The 21,373-nt window shown below is 39.4% G+C and overlaps 1 protein-coding gene across 1 annotated transcript in view; it reads right to left on the reverse strand.

Annotated features, from left to right (window-relative positions):
- The window catches only part of MAB21L4 (mab-21 like 4), a 29,027-nt gene continuing 7,654 nt past the window's right edge, over positions 1-21,373 (reverse strand). The window contains exons 2-5 of the mRNA XM_063306117.1: positions 16,945-17,158; positions 13,207-13,360; positions 8,134-8,490; positions 1-667 (exon numbers count right to left, since the gene is read on the reverse strand). Of these exons, the coding sequence (XP_063162187.1) occupies positions 575-667; positions 8,134-8,490; positions 13,207-13,360; positions 16,945-17,158 (818 nt within the window). The 3' untranslated portion in view covers positions 1-574. The remainder of the gene's footprint in view (positions 668-8,133; positions 8,491-13,206; positions 13,361-16,944; positions 17,159-21,373) is intronic.

Consider the following 21,373-nt stretch of genomic DNA (forward strand, 5'->3'; position numbering starts at 1 on the left):
CTATACATTGGCATTTCCTAAAGAGAGTCAGAATATCTTAGTACTTTCTTCTAATGTAAGAGAATATTATCAAGGAGTTACTATCACCATCTGTAGTGGTATGTGGGAAACAGAATGAAGAACTGGGGAACCCTGGACAAAAATGATACTTATTTTAAGTTACATTAATTAGATTAATATGATTATTCTGCATGTATTTAATAATTATTGATGTCCCATTCACAATTATTATCTGGCAGCAACTTTTGGAGGAGTTCTGGTGATTGCATCTAAAATTTGGAGGAGCCACAGATTGTGAACCTCTGATAAACAGTTTGTGGACAGAGAATTAAGACCACTGTATATATTTTACTTACTTTATAAGACAGTGGTTACAAATTGGACCATCATCCTTAATAATGAAATTGAATCCAACAACTACTACCTCTATGCAGTCACAGGCTATAATTCTTTATGTGCTTTTTTCTTGAGCAAGAAACTCAAACAGCATCAGATAAGTTTGATCACAAGAAATAAGCTGAATATAAAGCATGTTCATCCAGGCAGGAAACAAAGTATTGCCATGGTGATGTTTTCAACTCTGGTTATGGACCATTTTCTTAGTCTTTGACAAGATGCTTGTCATAGCAGAAATCCGTTGTGTGTCTTTAATCTGATACACCTGAAACTGAAAAAAAAAAGTATCAAACTATATCAAGTGACATGTCTACCACTGTAGGAACTGTTCAAATCCAACAGGCTGCCATGGGAAGGAGACTGACAAAAGCAGTATTGCCATGTTGTGTTGCAAGCACTGATCCCTTTCTTTGCGTGCTGCGATGTCATATGCACATCCCAAAGGGACAAAGCATGCAGTGCAACACCATGACACTACTTTCCTCATTCTCACAAAAGCAGCAAAATCCTTTATTTGCTGCTGGCAGTTATTCTATAACTAGGATGGGTTCAGGTTCCCTTCTTATTTAGTGGGGGGTAGTTAATTTGGCCTCCGCAAAGGATCGTTACCTTGTCGTGGTGCTGGAGCTTGAGCACCTCAATGATGCCATGAGCTAAACCGTGAAGGGCCACCCAAGACGGGAAGGTCATGACAGAGAGGTCAGACTAAATGCGATCCCTGGAGAAGGTAATGGCAACCCACCCCAGTATTCTTGCCGTGAAAACTAAATGGATCAGTACAACCAGAGATATGTCGGTATACCATCGGAAGATGAGACCCCCAGGTCGGAAGATGGTCAAAATGCTACTGGGGAGGAACAGAGGATGAGCTCAACTAGCCCCAGTCGTGATGACGCAGCTAGCTCAAAGCCGAAAGGACGGTTAGCGGCCGACGGTGCTGGTGGTGAACGGCGAATCCGATGTTCTAAGGATCAACACACCATTGGAACCTGGAATGTAAGATCTATGAGCCAGGGCAAATTGGATGTAGTTATTGGTGAGATGTCAAGATTAAAGATAGACATTCTGGGCGTCAGTGAACTGAAATGGACTGGAATGGGCCACTTCACATCAAATGACCACCAGATCTACTACTGTGGACAAGAGGACCACAGAAGAAATGGAGTAGCCTTCATAATTAATAGTAAAGTGGCTAAAGCAGTGCTTGGATACAACCCCAAAAACGACAGAATGATCTCAATTCGAATTCAGGGCAAGCCATCTAACATCACAGTGATCCAAATATACGCCCCAACCACAAATGCTGAAGAAGCTGAAGTAGAGCAGTTCTATGAGGATCTGCAGCACCTACTGGACAACACGCCTAAAAGAGATGTTATTTTCATCACAGGAGACTGGAATGCTAAGGTGGGCAGTCAAATGACACCTCGAATTACAGGTAAGTATGGCCTGGGAGAACAAAACAAAGCAGGACATAGGCTGATAGAATTTTGCCAAGACAATTCACTCTGCATAACAAACACTCTCTTCCAACAACCTAAGAGACGGCTTTACACATGGACTTCACCAGATGGACAACACCGAAATCAGATTGATTACATCCTTTGCAGCCAAAGGTGGCGGACATCTGTACAGTCGGTAAAAACTAGGCCTGGAGCTGACTGTAGTTCAGACCATGAACTACTTCTTGCACAATTTAGGATCAGACTCAAGAGATTAGGGAAGACCCACAGATCAGCTAGATATGAGCTCACGAATATTCCTCAGGAATATGCAGTGGAGGTGAAGAATAGATTTAAGGGACTGGACTTAGTAGATAGGGTCCCGGAAGAACTCTGGACAGAAGTTGGCAGCATTGTTCAGGAGGCGGCAACAAAATACATCCCAAAGAAAGAGAAAACCAAGAAGGTAAAATGGCTGTCTGCTGAGACACTAGAAGTAGCCCAAGAAAGAAGGAAAGCAAAAGGCAACAGCGATAGGGGGAGATATGCCCAATTAAATGCAAAATTCCAGAGGTTAGCCAGAAGAGATAAGGAATTATTTTTAAACAAGCAATGCGCGGAAGTGGAAGAAGACAATAGAATAGGAAGGACAAGAGACCTCTTCCAGAAAATTAGAAACATTGGAGGTAAATTCCAGGCCAAAATGGGTATGATCAAAAACAAAGATGGCAAGGACCTAACAGAAGAAGAAGAGATCAAGAAAAGGTGGCAAGAATATACAGAAGACCTGTATAGGAAGGATAAGAATATCGGGGATAGCTTTGACGGTGTGGTCGGTGAGCTAGAGCCAGACATCCTGAAGAGTGAGGTTGAGTGGGCCTTAAGAAGCATTGCTAATAACAAGGCAGCAGGAGAAGACGGCATCCCAGCTGAACTGTTCAAAATCTTGCAAGATGATGCTGTCAAGGTAATGCATGCTATATGCCAGCAAATTTGGAAAACACAAGAATGGCCATCAGATTGGAAAAAATCAACTTATATCCCCATACCAAAAAAGGGAAACACTAAAGAATGTTCAAACTATCGAACAGTGGCACTCATTTCACATGCCAGTAAGGTAATGCTCAAGATCCTGCAAGGTAGACTTCAGCAGTTCATGGAGCGAGAATTGCCAGATGTACAGGCTGGGTTTAGAAAAGGCAGAGGAACTAGAGACCAAATTGCCAATATCCGCTGGATAATGGAAAAAGCCAGGGAGTTTCAGAAAAACATCTATTTCTGTTTTATTGACTATTCTAAAGCCTTTGACTGTGTGGACCATAACAAATTGTGGCAAGTTCTTAGTGGTATGGGGATACCAAGTCATCTTGTATGCCTCCTGAAGAATCTGTATAACAACCAAGTAGCAACAGTAAGAACAGACCACGGAACAACGGACTGGTTTAAGATTGGGAAAGGAGTACGGCAGGGCTGTATCCTCTCACCCTACCTATTCAACTTGTATGCAGAACACATCATGCGACAAGCTGGTCTTGAGGAATCCAAGGCTGGAGTTAAAATCTCTGGAAGAAACATTAACAATCTCAGATATGCAGATGATACCACTTTGATGGCTGAAAGTGAAGAGGAACTGAGGAGCCTTATGATGAAGGTGAAAGAAGAAAGTGCAAAAGCTGGCTTGCAGCTAAACCTCAAAAAAACCAAGATTATGGCAACCAGCTTGATTGATAACTGGCAAATAGAGGGAGAAAATGTAGAAGCAGTGAAAGACTTTGTATTCCTAGGTGCAAAGATTACTGCAGATGCTGACTGCAGTCAGGAAATCAGAAGACGCTTAATCCTTGGGAGAAGAGCAATGACAAATCTCGATAAAATAGTTAAGAGCAGAGACATCACACTGACAACAAAGGCCCGCATAGTTAAAGCAATGGTGTTCCCTGTAGTAACATATGGCTGCGAGAGCTGGACCATAAGGAAGGCTGAGCGAAGGAAGATCGATGCTTTTGAGCTGTGGTGTTGGAGGAAAATTCTGAGAGTGCCTTGGACTGCAAGAAGATCAAACCAGTCCATCCTCCAGGAAATAAAGCCAGACTGCTCACTTGAGGGAATGATATTAAAGGCAAAACTGAAATACTTTGGCCACATAATGAGAAGACAGGACACCCTGGAGAAGATGCTGATGCTAGGGAGAGTGGAAGGCAAAAGGAAGAGGGGCCGACCAAGGGCAAGATGGATGGATGATATTCTAGAGGTGACGGACTCGTCCCTGGGGGAGCTGGGGATGTTGACGACCGACAGGAAGCTCTGGCGTGGGCTGGTCCATGAAGTCACGAAGAGTCGGAAGCGACTAAACGAATAAACAACAAGTTAATTTGGCAGCAGTTGTTTCCCACTATGGTTGGCAGGCATGTTGGTATGTGGGCAAGATTTTTAAAAACAGCTTCTTCTCTTTGTTAAATACATCCATACCTTTATGGCCAATACATATAACCTTGCTGGAGTTGCACAACTAACCACTTTGGCAGTTATCTTCATTGCACACCTGTCAGTGAGATTTGTTCTCCAAATTCCAGTGAGGTGCTGCTCCAGATGCTTCTGTTCTCACACCCACGTTGGTTTATGCCCGTCCCCAGTCTTATTAAGCACTACTGTTATGTCAAGCACTGCTGTATGTTTTGCCTGGTGTGTTTTATTTTCTTTTAGGCACCCCCTGTGCTTTGACTGTTTATTTTACAGACAGAAATGTGCACTCGACTGAGTCAGCAGTGGCCGTCTGTAGATCTCTAATGTCTTCGAAGGCTACTATTAACAGTGGTCTTCAGTAGCATAGAGCTGTATCTCTTGCTTAATGCTTAATATATAAAATATTGCTAATTTTTCTGTAGATTTGGGGGGGGGGGTTACTATTTTTTTTTCTCCAAGCAATCTACTGTTCTGCTGGAGGGTTTGTTTTTTGTTTTTTACTAAGTCCACCAGTCCATGTTAAAAGGATAAAACAGTACAGCAGTTGACTTAAAACCTTAATAAAGTCCAGTAATAACCCAGGGAAACAAACGTAGTAATTTTTTGAGAAGGCACATTTCTGCCAAGGAACAGGAAAAAAAGGGTTAAGTGGAAGCCTAGTAGAAAAGTAGGTGGCACCATTACTAATGGTAGGTCCAGAACAGAGGTGTCAAACCAGATTAAAATGCAATTGGGAAATATTTAACAAAATAAAATAAAAAACATAGGTAACATTAGATTTTAAAACAAAATAATAAATTTAGTCACTAACCACCACAACGCTTTGGGCTCGTGACTCGCAAGGAGTTCTGCACAAGTTTGCTGTCTCAGTCTAACTGCAGAAGCGAGGGTTGCTTGGCGCCGCCACAACATACATTGAGCAGCAGGAGCACCACGTGACGGGAGTTCCCTCTCAGTCTGCGCGGGAGCGACGACAAGCGCCTTTGCTGCTGCAGTTACTGCAAGCTAAGGCAGCGAGCTTGCGCCTTTTGCCCGGGACTGCAGGCAGCCTCGCGCTGGTAGCTGACCTGTCCCAGACCCTAGAACCTCCCGCGCACGAAGGAGTGCCTCTTTCCAAAATAGGTTGGATTTCCCACCATCCTCCAAAACAGATTTAAAATCCTTCCTCGCTCCAAAACAGGTTGAATTCATTTCCTCCTCCCTCCAAAAAGGTTTAATTTATGTTGCGTTTCGGGCTGGGCAAGGTCCATGATCGTCGTTAGCTTTATAAAAAAAATCAATTTTTAAATTAATAATAAAGTTTAAATAAGTTCAGAATATATCCAGAGAAGGATATATGAAAGAGGGGAAATGAAAGGGGGGGGGGAATGCTTTTTGTGTGATGCTTTTGATAAAATAGTTTCTGGGAAAAGATGCCAAATTTCTAGCAAAGAATATTAAATTAATATTGAATCTTGTTGTAGTGATATGTTTTGTAATGATTTTGAATATATTTAATATTAAAACATAAAATTGTATGCTTCTTTTTATCTATAACTAGTTCTTACCTGATTTGTATGCATGTAGGTAATATATATAGATACACATAAGATTGAAAAATCAAAGTTGTAATAATACATTTCTTTTTTTATTAGTTATATCTAGTTCCTATCTGATATTATGTGTTGATGTATTAATAAACAAAGAAATTTATAAATGGGTGGTTTTCTAAGTCAATATGTGACCTTATGTATGGTTTAGTGGCCCCGTTTTCTATTTTAGTTTGACAGTACTGCTCCAGAACATTATCAGAAACCTAGAGGGTAGCAAGAAAGGATTTTTTTATTTTAAAGCTGCTTCTTGTGCCTGCATTAGGATTAATTTTATATTGTATAAATTGAATTTCACTTTGCAAATACATACACACAGAGATATAAATGAACATATGTCCCATTAGACCCGCCTATATGAGGACATTTCCTTTCCTGGAACAAAGTTAGGAGACAGAGCTGCAGAGGAATTATCCATGGAAGGATCTGGTAGTCTGTTCCCCAGACTAAATACTTTGCAAGCTATTGCCAAAGTGTCTCAGTCCAGACAGGATTTTCTTAAGCTGTTTTACAGTCAAGCTGCATAAGTATAGGACAGAACCAGCTTAAGCAGTACCAGGCAGATATATTAGGAAGTTAGCTAACTGGGATTTCTGCCCAAGTAAATATGCAACGTAGGGGGAGCTTATGTCTCAAATTTGGTTCCGTTCAGTTCCTAATTTTTACTAAGTTAAGTCCATTTCATCCCATTCCATCGTATTTCAGAAAATATTCATTAAAAAAGTGTGTAAGTAATATCTCCTGATACACTGAATTATCACTAAATGAGACAAGAAAAGGTACAAGTAAAACAGGACCTGTCCAGTACGTTTTTCTGATCAGTGATTGTGCCAGATGGTTGCTAGCCAATTTGGCTGTCTGCCACACTTCTTCCCAGCTGGGTTAGGAACTTACCAGCAGAGGCCTTCAGGAACTGTCCAGCAAGTTGCCCCATCAAGAATCATGCTAGGCAGCTTCTAGCTGGACAGTTCACCAAGTGAGTTATCATCTCTCCCCATAGAAGTGAGTTTATGATTCTATGTACATTTCTCTATGGTGTAGAATATGGGCTCCAGTATCCTCCTGCGCTAAGAAATTATTGCCAGCTCAGATGAAGGGCTGAATCAGCTTTTTAGAAAATTCCAGTCCCTCGTTCTTGGTATAAATTTTCAGGAGGAATGAATTTCTTCATGTATCCATAGCCATAGGCATCAACACTTCAACAATTCCTCCTGTGCTGCAAGACCTTTGGTCCTGGGTACTTTGCAGCAGCAAAAAAAAAAAAAAAAAATGGGGAGGGAGGTAGAGTAACTGAAAGATATTTAATTTTTTACCTTCGCATCTAGTTTCTCCTGACACTCTTCCCAAATTATGCACGCAAAGTTGATCTATTGTTTTAGCACTGGGGCAGAGACCATTTCATCTACAGAGATTTCAGAAAACTCAAGCAAAAAGGAGAAGTTGAGTTTTGCTTGAAATGAATCCAAGCTGAATTCCTCAAATCAGTGGACCTCCAGAGTTTCTGACTCTCAGTAAGTTATAGTTTGACAATAGCAAATAAAGCTGAATGTTTAAAAATGGTCTTTCCTACAACTAACATAACTGTCCCTCTGGAAATTATCTCTTACTCTCAGGGCTCCTCACTTGTAAAACACAAATGTGTTATTGCTTCTGATAAAATGTTTATCACTGGAGGTTTGAATTCAGCAGAGGCCCTTATTAGAGGATATATTTAAGCAGAGTGCTGAAATAATACTGAGTAATTAAGCAGCAGAATGCCCCATTAAAAAGAAAAATGTCCATACAATATAGTTATTGGATGCAAAGTATGGGCTTTGCCCAGCTATTAGTCAATGCTAACCAACATTTATTGTATTTGAATGTATTACATTGTATTACATTTATTAAGAAATATATGAAGATAGAAAAGCTTCACTTCTATCTAAACTACATCTTGAAGAGATGTAAGCAGGAAAAAAGAGAAAAAAAACAGGAATTACCTTTTCTGTCTTACAGACTGATTTATCTAAGTGTTTCTAACATATAGTAACTTTACTTGCTTGTTTGTTTGTTTTGCTATTTAAATGTCCTGAGAAGAATACTAAGTGGTGAAACATAAATACGTAAAAGTACATCAATAAACATTTGAATGAGCCTTCAGTGATTATAGCGGGGAATCCATGGGAATATCCCAAGTTCTTACAGACAGGCCTGGAAAAAAAATCAGATTATAAATTTTAAACCTTGTACTTACAACAAATTACCTTATTAAGCAGCATATCAAAAAAGGCAGTATCCCAGTAGTCTCTGTTTTCAGCTGGGAGATGAAGTAAAGCTTTGAGACCATTGTCCTTCTGGTGGAGTTTCTTGTCTTCTCTTTGGGAAAAATTAAACTTTAGGAAACGCTCAGGAGTTATAGCAAAGCTTTCCACTTTGGGATACAAAGCAGTTAGGTCCAGACCATCACCCTTGAACAGATTTTGCTCTGGGTATAAAAAATGAGGAAGATTTTTGGTTGCCAAGCAGCAAAGTAAGATCACCAGCAGACGATACACTGATCCTTCCAGACTCAGCCAGTCTTCAGAGGAAGGGAAAAAATGAGTAGCCCACAGCAATAACATCTAGGAGGAAATAAGAATACTTACTAAAGGCAACACAAAAAAACCTACCTAAGAACCAAGCATATTATTATTGTTCATTATAGAGTTGGTCTGTGTTCTGGTGAACAATTAATGCATGTTTAAAAAGTTGGTGTCATGTTCACTGATTCAATGTAGTTTATACATCGTAACATTTCACATGCCATGGCGCTGACACGCGTTTCTGTTTGGGAGGGAGCTGCTGTGAAACCTTGTACCAAGCTCTGTATGTGAAATCTGTACAATGGAATGTGTTTGGGTTATGTTATCTGTTCAAGGCCTTTTCCCGCAGACCATCAGAAACCGCTAGGAGCCACCTGGGTTTGTGAACTTGAGAAGATTCTACGGGGGGAGGGATCTCATTTGCACCGAGGGTTTTTAGTTTGAATTTGGCGCGCTTTCATCATTCTCAGCTTTCTCTGTGATCCTGCATACTATTCTTTAATCAGATATCTTTGAATTCCTGTTCATGAGTCTGATCGTGTTTTAGAATAGGCTACCATTACAGTTGGGAAAGTTGGCTGAACTTAAGCTTACACCAAGAATAGCTTTCTTGTAGTCTTGTAACCTTTGGCCCTTATTAAACATTTGAAGTACTGCTTACTATGAGAAACTGAGTAGATCCGTTGAGCTCAATACATTTCGATAATAATATATTACTATCATCTTCTTAATCATGCTTGTGGTCCACATGGTCAAAATTTGCATGGCTACCTGTACATTTAAGAAAAGTACAGGCCACTTGTACTTTACATAGGTACAAAGATCCAATATCAGAACTATGATGTAAACTACACAAACAGAAAGCAGCAAAACAAAAATAATTATTGCTGGGAGGGAAGAGGGGGAAGAGGAGTTTAATATGCTGGTGTGTTGGGGGGAATTAGAACTAGTCACTGGAGGTTGCATAGCAATTTTTGATTGTCAGGTGCACCCTTTGGAGATGCAGTTATATTTATGTATATAAATATATATTTATATTTTCTGAAGAGGCAAGGGGTATATTTAGCAGACTGGTTAACTGGAAATGGAAGGTGAAAGAATGACGGGGGAAGGGGGGGACCCCTGTAGGCTCTCTTAAGGATTGAGAAACATTGAATTAGGGGAGGACAAAGGAGAAAGAATAAAGACAGTGGGAGCAGAGGGGGATATGGCAGGAGGAGGGTGTTGGGCTGTTCTTGAGGAAGACCAATTCCCACTTCTGCCATGCTTCCACAAGTTTGGAGACCCTGGGATCCAGCTGTGGCTTAATAATTCCAGTTCTAGCTGTAATACTGTAGATATCTCGTTGTTCAAGATCTCATTGTGGATAAAAGGGCAGACCTGGCTTGTATTACCCTGACTTTGATGGCTTAGGGGGAAGGATGCATACCACTCTTTCCTGTTATTAGGTTTGGCGCCATCTGCAAACCCAGGGCAGGTGAGGCAAGGTAACTGTTGTCATGTAAGAAACTCTATAGATAATCAAAGGTATTAATCTGCAGATAACAGGATGTGAAGACTTGTTTGAGAAGTTGGACTCTAGTGGCAACCTGGGACTGCTGCCATTGTACCATCCCCTGTGCTGCACAGCAAAGGCCCTGATTGAGCTGCTAGACTCTGTTTTGGGGGTTGTAGTAGAGTTCCCTAGGTTCATGGTGGTGGGGAACTTTAACCTGCCTTCCTTGGGGTACAGTCTGTAGTGAATAAAGTGGATGGCCTTGACGTACAGAGGGAAGATCGTGTATTCAGGGAACAATCAGATAAACAAAACGTGAGGCTAGGCCTAGAAAATAGTTTGTGAAAATGCCTCAGAAAGCTCCCTGCCCCAATTCTCATGAAGATAAAAGAGGGAAGAAAGGTAGCACATTCAGAGTTGCAAGATTCTATTTACTGTAGCTGTTCTAATAAAAGTAGCTTCAGGTCTGCATGATGTCTATTTCTCAGTCTTGTTTACCAGGTTAGGGTAAATGTAACACTCCTGGTTTTGTTTGAACTTTCAGCAGCCTTCAATACCATCAATCATGGTATCCTTCTGGACTGTCTACAAGGGTTAGGAGCAAGAGGCATTGCCTTGTAGTGGTTCTTCTTCATAGGTGAGTGTTTCCAGTCAACATGGGAGGGTGAGAGGTCAACCCTAGAGCTGCCCATTGCCAGATGCTACATGAGTCAATATTCTTGCCCCTTATTTGATAACTACATGAAGCTGCTGAGTGAGGTCATCCACTGGCATGGAATCAGGTGTCATGAGTTTGCAAATGATACTTCATTGTATATCCCAACTTTAGGTCAAAGAGAAGATGTGATTGAGGTTCTGTCTCAATATCTAGAAGCTCTGGATGGGGATGAACAGACTCAATCCCAGCAAGACACAGTGGCTTTGCATGCAGAAGCCCTCCAATTCCAAGCATATGTCATTTTTGGCTCTGGATGAGGTCAGACTCCCCTGAGCAAAGCTGATTTGTAATCTGGAGGTCCACCTGGAATCACAGCTTCTTCTTGAACAGCAGATAGAAGATGTGGCTTAGAGGGCCTCTGCAGAGATCCATGTTCTGTGCCAGTTACAGTCTTTCCTGGATTGGAAAAAGCTTTGCTCTCTCATGCCTCAGTTATCTCCTATTTGGATTACAGTACTACAATATGTTCTACATGGAGTTGCCATTACTGACAATCCAAAACCTGCAGCTGGTCCAGAATGCGATGGCTCAAGCAGTTACTGGTATTAGTTGATCTGCCTACCACCACTGCTCCTAGAGCTGTACTGATTGCCAGTTTGTTTCTGGATGCAATTCAAGATTCTGGTTATCACTTTTAAAGCCTTTCACAACCCAGGATCTTGATATCTGTGGGACTGGGAATGGGAAGAAAACACTCCCTATGGGCCCCACCCATTAGGAAATGTTACCTGCAGGATCCTTGGGTTGAGCTTTTTCTCAAACAGCATTCCCCTGATATCAGACAGGCCCTGACTCAGGTAGTCTTTCATAAAGCCATTAGGACTGGCTGTTTCACAGGTCTTTGGCGGCTGAGGGGGTCATCTGATTATGTTATAGTTGCTTCCTGGTGCTAGAGGTGTTTTTTATTACATTGTTATTAAGTTGTTAGTTTAGTTTTTAATACTGTTGTTCTGGAGATCTGTAAGATGCTCAGAGTCACACACACAGCAGCATATATAATCTAGTATATATCAGAGAGAGAGGCGGGTGGGGGGTGTACTTTGGGCATCCCAAATTTAATTCTTAAGGCAAAGATTGCTGAGATGCACAATGTATATTACGGGTAGGGAAGCTGTGGTCCTCCAGGACTGTTGAAACTTAGCTCCCAGTAGCCCTAGTTAGAACGAACAATGTGGGATGCTGGAAGTTCCTTATCTGGAGGGCCACACCAATTAAGTGACCTGCATTCATGAGTGGCCTTAACATCTTTCTCCTCTCCTGTGTGGCCCTTCTGCCTCTACTGTCACCCTGTGGCAAGACTTCCATCCAAAAGAAAATCTCAAGTTGCCTGCACTCTTATCAGCAGGTTTCCTAGAGTGATTGCTGCATGGAAGTGCCACATTCACACTTTTCTGAATACAAGAGACTGGTGAGAATGGTATTCTGTTGGTCTTATATTCTACATTATGTGTCTTAATTATATCTTGAACAATTACTAACTAATAAAAATTTTTAAAAAAGAGAGAGAATGGAGACGTATTCTGGGGAGAAAAAGCCTCACTTCCAAAAAGCAAGGCCTAATTATAAGACTAGCCCTCTCTTCAGTGCATTGAAGTATGTTGCTGCTTTGATGTTTTCTCGGCCTTTCATGTTGCAATTAAAAAGAGACAATACATGCATTGGAAGTAAGCAGCTAAAAAAAAGCCGTTCACAAAGTTAAGACAAACAAGGTAAGCTTAATAAACTATTGTCCCATTAATAACAGAATTCATAAACAAAGCTGAGCAAAAACTATAAATCTTAACTCAGTTCATTCTGAAACTGGCCTCATTTCTGGAATGATCATATAGCTAGCTAAAGATAAAAAGTGCAACAATTAAGGTATGTTGCTTGTGAGCTGCATAGCGCACACCCAGATTTTTATAAAACATGTTCTGCCACTCCATGTTCTCTAACCTGGAGTGGTAAGGAATGGAACACCCCAAAACATGAAATTTGAACTGTCCATCATTTGATATTCTGCTAAGTTTGTAAAAATTCAAGTCTGACATTGAATAATAGCAAATGTACAGAATATTTCAGAACTGATACCACTTACAAATTTGCAATCATTTTTAATTTTCACAGTATTCAACAATTTGTATAAACCATATTTAATCTTTATGCAATTACTATACGAAGTGCAAGGGGAAAAGTGGGACTCAGTAGTCCTGCCTCTAGTATGGCATTCCATAGTGGCCACCCTTCTGCCAATCAGACATTAGAGAAGATACCTATATAGAGGAGCTTTCCCACTTTCTGCCTACACTTCACTACTTTTCCCATCCCCTACCCTTAAAGATGCTGCCCAAAGGAGTCCTTGAATTCAGAAAGTTGATGTCCAACTTATCTGGAGGGCTTCAGGGATACAGGGAGCGAGCTGATCTCTCTCAGTTGTTATCTTTTCTGTGTTAGCCAAGTATACAATAATGTTTGAACTGCTATATTATTAATTAGTATGGATCTGAACCAAAGCCCATCAAGGAAATTATGTTTTGCACTCCTGGAAAAAAATCCCACCAACCTTCAAATGTTGAAATGTGAGCCCTTTTTCCTTCCCCTTCTCTCTCCAGTTCTCCTGGTTGATTTGGTCAAGAAGGCAGAGACTGTCCAGGCGATAACCCTTTAGAATGCTTACAATTTGAACAAGTTTCAAGATGGGACGATTGGTGGAGTACCTAACAAAAGAAATATGTAGCTAGAAGTTGACAATTTATTTCAGACTTCAATCTGCTTCACTGTAGGATTCATACATCCACAATTCATACTAATACCCATGCTGTGAAGTGACTCTCCACCACCTAGCACTCCAACCAGAAAGGATAATGGAATGCTAGAAATTATAGTTGAGTATCTGGAGGGCCAAGGATTTCCTAGTTCTGTTTTAAGGGACCTAGGGGCTGTGGAGATAATGACCATTGAGAGTTTTTTGTTATTGTAAAGGAGGATGCACTGTTTCTAAGTTGAAACAAATATTAACACAAAGATCAGTTCCTCACAAGATCCCTACGTTCTAAACTATGCAAATTTGTCTGCAAGCAACATTAAAACATTTTTGCACACATTTGGCAATCAGAATATAACATGAAAATCATATCTTTGCTCCCTATTCCACATATGTATCTAGACTGCAATATGTTTCTCTTTCATAATACATTGATTTATCCTCTCAAATTTGATGATAAATATTTGCACTAATAGGTGAATAGGATTGCACATATCTATTATGGAACACATAGGCATGTCAAGGGTGGGATAGTCAGGTTCAGTAACATTTCCCTCTCACATACTGTATTGACTGTAGCCAGCACTACTATTTTATATGCTATTTTTGTTGCAGGTATGCAGATGTTTCAATCACTCCCTCATTTGCAGATAATGTAATAGGTAAATCAGCACCAGGTAACATTATCAAACCTGTACCCTCCCTTATTCTGTAGTCATGCTCCTGACAGATGCATGATCTGAAATGCAAGCAAGACTTCCCCACCTATTGTACTATATGTCTATTCTGGCCAGATCCAATAGGTTGTCTGCTTTGCTTCTGAAGTCTCCCTGGGAGAAAGAATTATTTTGAAAAATAAAACATAAAGATACCAGCGAAGTGTTTAACTAGGTATTCAGCTGTAATAAAATTCAAGAATTCACTCAAGGATAATTTCTGTACCACATTATGTAAATGTTTAAACTTAAATTGAAGTTTACCACCATGGCAGAGCAATAATAATGGGGAAATAGGTTTTCAGATTGGTCAGGCTCCTTCAGAGTGACTTCTAGCTCTACTCTAGAAGACTTTTAGATTAGCTCTTTATTATTAATTGTGCTAAATATGTCCCTTAGTCAATTTGTTGACATCAAGAGTCCTCCTCTCAAGATTACATATTGATTATTATATGTCATAGAAACATCTTTGAGACAAAAAATTAATCCATTCAAATCTAAATCTAGCCACCTTATGCTAATGACCTTAATGGATCTGCCTTTAAGTATTTGCAAAGAGCTACCATTGGCCATAGATCATCCCAGTATGAAAGCAGTCAGCTGTTGAATTCATTTCTACTATGTTTAGTATATGGGTGCCAGGATGGCAACTCTCTGATAGAACAGTATATTAGTTTATATCTAAAATCTAAAGCAATTGCCAAAAGTATACCAAAGCCAATTGCTCTATGGTGAAAGGTCCCCTGTGCAAGCACCAAGTCATGTCTGACCCTTTGGCAATATAGATCCTGTAGAAGAAGCAGTGCAGTTCAAGTTACTGCTGCACTAATATCTTATCTTGCTATTCAGGAGGATATTTTCTCAGCTTCAGCTGGTGTGTCAATTGGTGGCCTTCTCAGATTGGGATGCTGTTGCAACAGTGACTCAGTTCCTCATCACTTCATGGTTAGACTACTGTAATACACTTTACAGGGGGGGTTCCTTTGAAGACAACTTGCAAGCTGCAGTTGATTCTGCTGTCATTAAGCGAATCCTGCAATGTTGTTAAGTGCAACATCACATGGTTACTATTTGTGACCTGGTGACTTCCCTATTGACTTTGCTTGTAGGAAGCTGGCAAAGAAGGTCACAAATAGTGATCACGTGATCGTGGGGATGCTGCAACCAACATAAGTACAATGACTGGTTGTAAGTACCACTTGTTCAGTGCCATTGTGAGTTTGAACGGTTGCTGAATGAGTGGTCATTAAGCAAGGACCACCTGTATAGGCATGTTGGAATAAATCAATCTTTCTGCCTGTTTTTAGTATATAGGTTCATGAGTATACCTAGAACCATTTTTCAAGTGCTCTGTCCCTGCAACAAATGCATAGACAATCTGATTGCCAAGGTATCTATTATATTTAAATATATATTTATGGAACACCCATGAAGCACACAACACACACAAAGTAGAGAAGGTAGTGATGTATATTCTGCCATGGGTAGATGAACAAATCGTAGATTCTGTAAAATCTAAGCTTCCATTTTGGGACTCAATGATCAAATTACCAGTAGAATTTTGGGCTGAGATGGCAGTAAGAATGAGTCCCACAAAATCATTAGAACCTGATGAGAATTCTGCACCTTCGCACAAGTGCAAAGGCTTACAATCTGTGCATGCCTATCTGAAAAACACAGCAATTACTAAACAGCACCAGCTCTGCTGTTTAAAATACACATAAACTATTAAGGCTGCCAGCCTCCTTGATTTCCATCCTACAGAGATTTTATGAGTAGATAATAGTAAATATCATGCCTAAACACGTTGCTTAAGAAAACTTCAGAGATACTATGATGGTTTTAAACTATAAATCATCAAAGTTTTGGGTAGCCCTACATCTCTGACATTCTGTTGTTCATTCCTTATATTAACTTATCAAGAGTACACAGGTATGAAAGTTTGGTGGCCAGCAGCCACACTTAATTTCTTGGAGGGTATGAGAACTGCAGTGGGAGAAGGAGCAACCCACAGATATAAATGGGGTAGGATGTTATTTTTTTTCCCCTGGATTTTGAAGGTGTTCAAATAAATTATTTTAAACCTATAGGGGTTATAGGATGTTGTGTTTCCCATCTCAAAATGATAGACTTACAATGTATGCCTTTGATTTTTGGCAATTTTGTTACAAGATGGCTGCAAGGGGCTAGAAAACACCGGTCTGGAGAGACATGTAACCTTGAAGCCTTTTGTTGGACAGTATCACAGATTTTTGGACAAAATGCTCTAATCCAAATCCTAGTCTAAAATAATTTAGTCTACATCTAAGCAACCCTGACATATGTAACTAATCTTTTATCTCTTCATTAGAGGGTACTTACAGTCCATTATGATACGTATCCAGAAGGAATAAGCATTTCCCTATAGGTAAAGAAACCTTGTATTTTACAAAGCTGATTTTTCCCATGTAATTTTTTTATATGTAAGTCCAGGCTGGCTGGGAATTCATAACACATGTGATCTGCTAGAGAAGGCTACCCTGCTTATATATTTTTCTTAAAAATCTTCAGATTCACAAGAAGAAGACAGGTTGCATCCACTGCATTCCTACTTGTATTTAAAAAGAAGCATGTCTTCAGCCTTCATGAGGTTGGGTGTACAGATATGGCAATATATTGGTAGGTAAGAAATGGCATCCAGAGGCCTTGCATATGATCTATCTTTTTCCTTCCTTTACACTGTACCACAGAAATCTTCTTACAAGTGTATCTGGGAAGAGGCATTTATATTAAAAGATGGACCTTTTCCCATAAGGAGCTTTCACAACAGCATCAGTTTTACCTCCAGTGATAGTAATTAGCAGGGATGAAATCAGCTTCTTGAGTGACTTTGCTCAGACTGCCTTGTGGAAAACCTCTTTCTTGCCAATTGTTCAGAGCATCCTGCTTTCTCCTCATTACAGGGATAATGTTGAAGCAGATCATTTTCCAATCACTGGACACCAACAAAGGCAGCTGCATCCCATCCTCCTTTAGCCTCTCAGCACTGAGTTCACCTGATTTAAGGGAAAAACACAGTGAGAGTCAAAGGACTATACCAGACTAATCCTCAACTTCAACCTCTTGAAGCAATCTTAACCCCCAGGTCTTGACATCTTTGGCAAATAGTACTTGTGTCAGAAAGCACAAACAGGAAGCAGCGGAAACCATAAATAAACGCATTAATGAAAAATGGCATGATATGCAGCTTACATCAGAAAGGGGATAATATTAGAGGATTCCACTTATGAAGAGTACTATAACTTTGGTACAATCAACCCAAATCAACATGAATTAGGTTTTTTTATGTTTGCAGAGTGACTTAATAGTAAATCCTCGCCAATAAAATGGTATTCCATATTACCTAACTAGATGAAGTACATATATATCATCCTTGTGAATTGTTGGACCCTCCCATATTTTAAAAACAATTTTAACATTCCTACTGATTTGTGTGAATCAGACACCATATCCTAAAACTGATTGTATATCTCAGCAATTTTGAATCCTAGTCTGCCTTCCCCCAATTTTTCTGTATATTTTGGTAAATTAATTTATCCCACCAGCCCTTGGGATGATTGGGATGTGGAACAAAAGATGTCAGGTCAGTTCATCTCTCAGGTTATATTCCAACAGGAGGAAAAAATGGAGATGGCTGGTGCCCTATAATGACCCTTTAGACATACATATGCAGTTTTATATCTGTCATTGTCATCTGGATTTTATACTATATTTATGTTTTATATTGTTACATTTTATTGAATGTTTAGGATATTTAATGTTTTTATTGTTTTTGTAAACTGCCCAGAGTCCCTCCTTCCGGGGGAGATGGGCGGTGGCAAAATTTAATTAATTAATTAATTAATAGAGCAGAGAGATTTGGAAAGGGTAGGAGGAAGAAGGATGGGGTCTGGGGGTGGGGGGTCATACCCCTAGCCTGGAAGTACTGTCAGGGGTGTGGGGTTAGGAATAATTTGTGGGCCAGGGCAGGCAAGTATTAATGAGATGCAGATGCCTTGTAGAAGTAAGTGAATCTGTATAAAAACAATGTTTAGTTATTTGACAAAAATCCATCTGTTCCTTTGTTTCTAGGTAAATCAAGTGTCTATGCTATCTATATCCTTCCCACGTTCCACCTAGTTATGCTACGTCAGAGACTTAAAGAATTTCTAAAGCAGAAAGGGGTTTGGTGGTAGCAGCAGAACAAAGAGATAATAAAGGAAAAGACCCCCATAACAAGACGTGTGACACCTCCCACTTGCACATGTGCCACTATCCATACTTCATAGTATTTCTCACACCAAAACAAAAAGAATTAAAGTGAGGAGAATAAACTTCTGTGATATAAAAGAGAGATCATCGCTGGTTCTTGTTATTAGTTGTATTTTAAGTATCACATTGTTCAGAAATGTTAACCAACCTAGCTATTTGGCATTATTGTGACAACTGCAAGGCCAATACATAAAAGCTATTTTAAGGAAAAAATTGTAAGAACCCAAACTTGCAAGTACTAACTGTTGATTCTTAATAACAGTTAAATTTTGCAAAATGAAAGTATGCCAATAGTTTCCCTCATCTTACCAAACAGCCAGGCCAGAAATAGCTTACTTCAACAGATCTGAAATAGTTTATGATGGCGCTCTGTGTATCAGAATTCTAGAAATGGAAAAATGGATTTACAACCATAGGGATTCTGGAGCTAATTCTTTCATTCCTGCCTCAGTCTTGAAATAGAAAATATCTTTCAACTGTTTTTGCTCCAAGCAGGCATCCTCCTGATATGGAAATGCAATTCCCATCACCACAGATAACTTTGCTGTCTGGTAGTGATAGGAGTTATCGTCCATTCATCTAGAAGGCACCAAGTTGTAGAAAACTAGCAGAAAAAATTAAATAGGGATATATGTTTTGAAATAAACGTAAGTATGGAAAGTTAGCAGTGGGTGCTGACAACGCCCATGTTTTGTTGGAGTTCTTATTTGAACAATGAAAAAACAATTGCTAGTTGTGGGGAAACAACAAAGCTTGGAACTTGTTCAGACCCTGACCTGTTATGCATATTCACATAATGCAAACATGCTAGTTAGAAAAACACATCATCTGTTTTTCAGTGTTTAATGTTTATTTCATTTGTCTTCCAAGAGCAGCATACCATTAAAAGGGGTGGGCAGAGAACAAATTTGTATTGCCTTTTTCTGTCCCGTCTCTAAATCTGTAATCCCCATAATCTTAGAAGTGAACATATTGCCTTTCTGCATAAACCTATGGATAAACATTTTGCAGTTGTTTATCAATACCATACTTAGCTTTGATCGTACAATTCAAGCAACCGTATGTTTATTAACATTTTAGAAATTATATTTAACATTTATATACACTTTTTCTCCTTATCTTTGAAGGTTTAATTTATCTAAACCATCATAGTGTTAACAATTTTTAGTTTATATTGCATAAATACAACTGTATCCAGATAATATCTATATTTTATAATGTATTATTCACATCTTATAATACAATAAAACTTGAGGAAAAAATATCCCAAATGTTTAAATGCTAACACACAGCTGGACTATTTTATTTACTTACTTACTTACTTACTGTATTTATATACCACTCCAATTACTGATAACTCTGAGCAGTGTACATTCCCATCATCCATAAATCATGAGAGCACTCAGTCCAGCAGCTCTCCACAACAAAGGAGCCTAGGACTCAGTCTTTCCCAACCACTACCAACTTCTCTTCTTTTAAGAAAGAAGAGAACCACCACCAAATAGTGATTTTCACTCCCAACCCTCAGAGACAGTCCCAATGGATGTCACGATCAATGGTGAAGGCCACTGAGATATCAGGCAATACTTGATTGGTCACACTTCCCCTACCCCGGTATCATCAGATCACCATAATGTGTTTTATCTATAATCATTTTAAATATAAATTATAAGTTATATACAAAATGAGTGAGGTTTGCAACAGAATTGTAGATACTCCTATTTGGACCAAGCAACCAGGCCTTTTCCAGAGTGTTCTATTTCCTTTCCCTAGTTTTTCACTACCCCTAGTCAGCATTCTGCTCAATTCTCACAGGACCATTAGTTTTGGGTTCTTGTTCCACTTAATTTTATAAAGACTTATACAAACCATTTATGTATTGTCTCTGATAAAATAATGGAAGATATGTGGAGTGTGAGGTGTTTGGAGAAGCAAATGTCACTGTTTTCAAAACGAACAATCTGGTGGAGAAGGTTCTAGAGCAGATCATAAAGGAATTTATCAATAAGCTTTAACAAAATTAAACTGCATATTAATCTACTCACATACTACATAAGGCAAAACTACTTAGCAGTCTTCTACAAAATAAAGTATGTAAGTACCTTTGAAAACAATGTCATTACATATTAACATTACCTAACTTTCTAATTGGGCAACTTCCTTAACAGATGGTGGAAATATTATAGACATAATAAATCTTACTGAGAGCCAGTTTGGTGTAGTGAGTAAGGGGCTGGCCTAGAAACCAGGAGACTCTGAGTTCTAGGCCTCCATCAAAAATGAAAGCTCACTGGGTGACTTTGAGCCAGTCACTCTCTCTCAGCTCAAACTAACTCACGAGGTTGTTGGTTGGGGAAAATAGGAGGTAGGAGTATCAGGTATGTTTACTGCTGGGATCATCATCATCATCATCTTGATTTCAAAGTACCTCACAACATTCTGTTTATTTAATTAATTAAGTATAGGCTGGATATCATGACAAGTAAATACATGCTTGGTTTAAAAACTGTAGTTCAAGATTGCTCATCAGTGTCTCATCAACTTGATAGTGATACTGGGTGCCACAAGGTTCTGTACTGGATCCACTACTTTGCAGTATTTTAATTAATGATTTGGATGAAGTCATCTCATTCAAAGTTATGTTTTAATGATTTGGATGAAATGACTTCATTTGACTTGAATGAAGTCAGATTTGTAAATGACACAAAATTGGGTGGTGTAGCTTATACACCAGAAGATGAAATTCAAAGTGATCTTGACAGGTGAGAGAAAAGCTGACAGTAACAGAGTAAAATTTAACAAGGACAAAAGCAAAGTTCTGACCTAGGAAACAAAAACAAATACATGGAATAAGATGAGGAATGGCTTAATAAAGTGCTTGTGAAAAAGGTCTTAGAATTATAGTTGATTGCAAATGAATGAAGTCAGAGTGTGATGTGGCTGCCAAAAAGGCAAATAAC

The sequence above is a fragment of the Candoia aspera genome, chromosome 6 (genome assembly GCF_035149785.1).
Source record: "Candoia aspera isolate rCanAsp1 chromosome 6, rCanAsp1.hap2, whole genome shotgun sequence".
NCBI lineage: Eukaryota > Metazoa > Chordata > Lepidosauria > Squamata > Boidae > Candoia > Candoia aspera.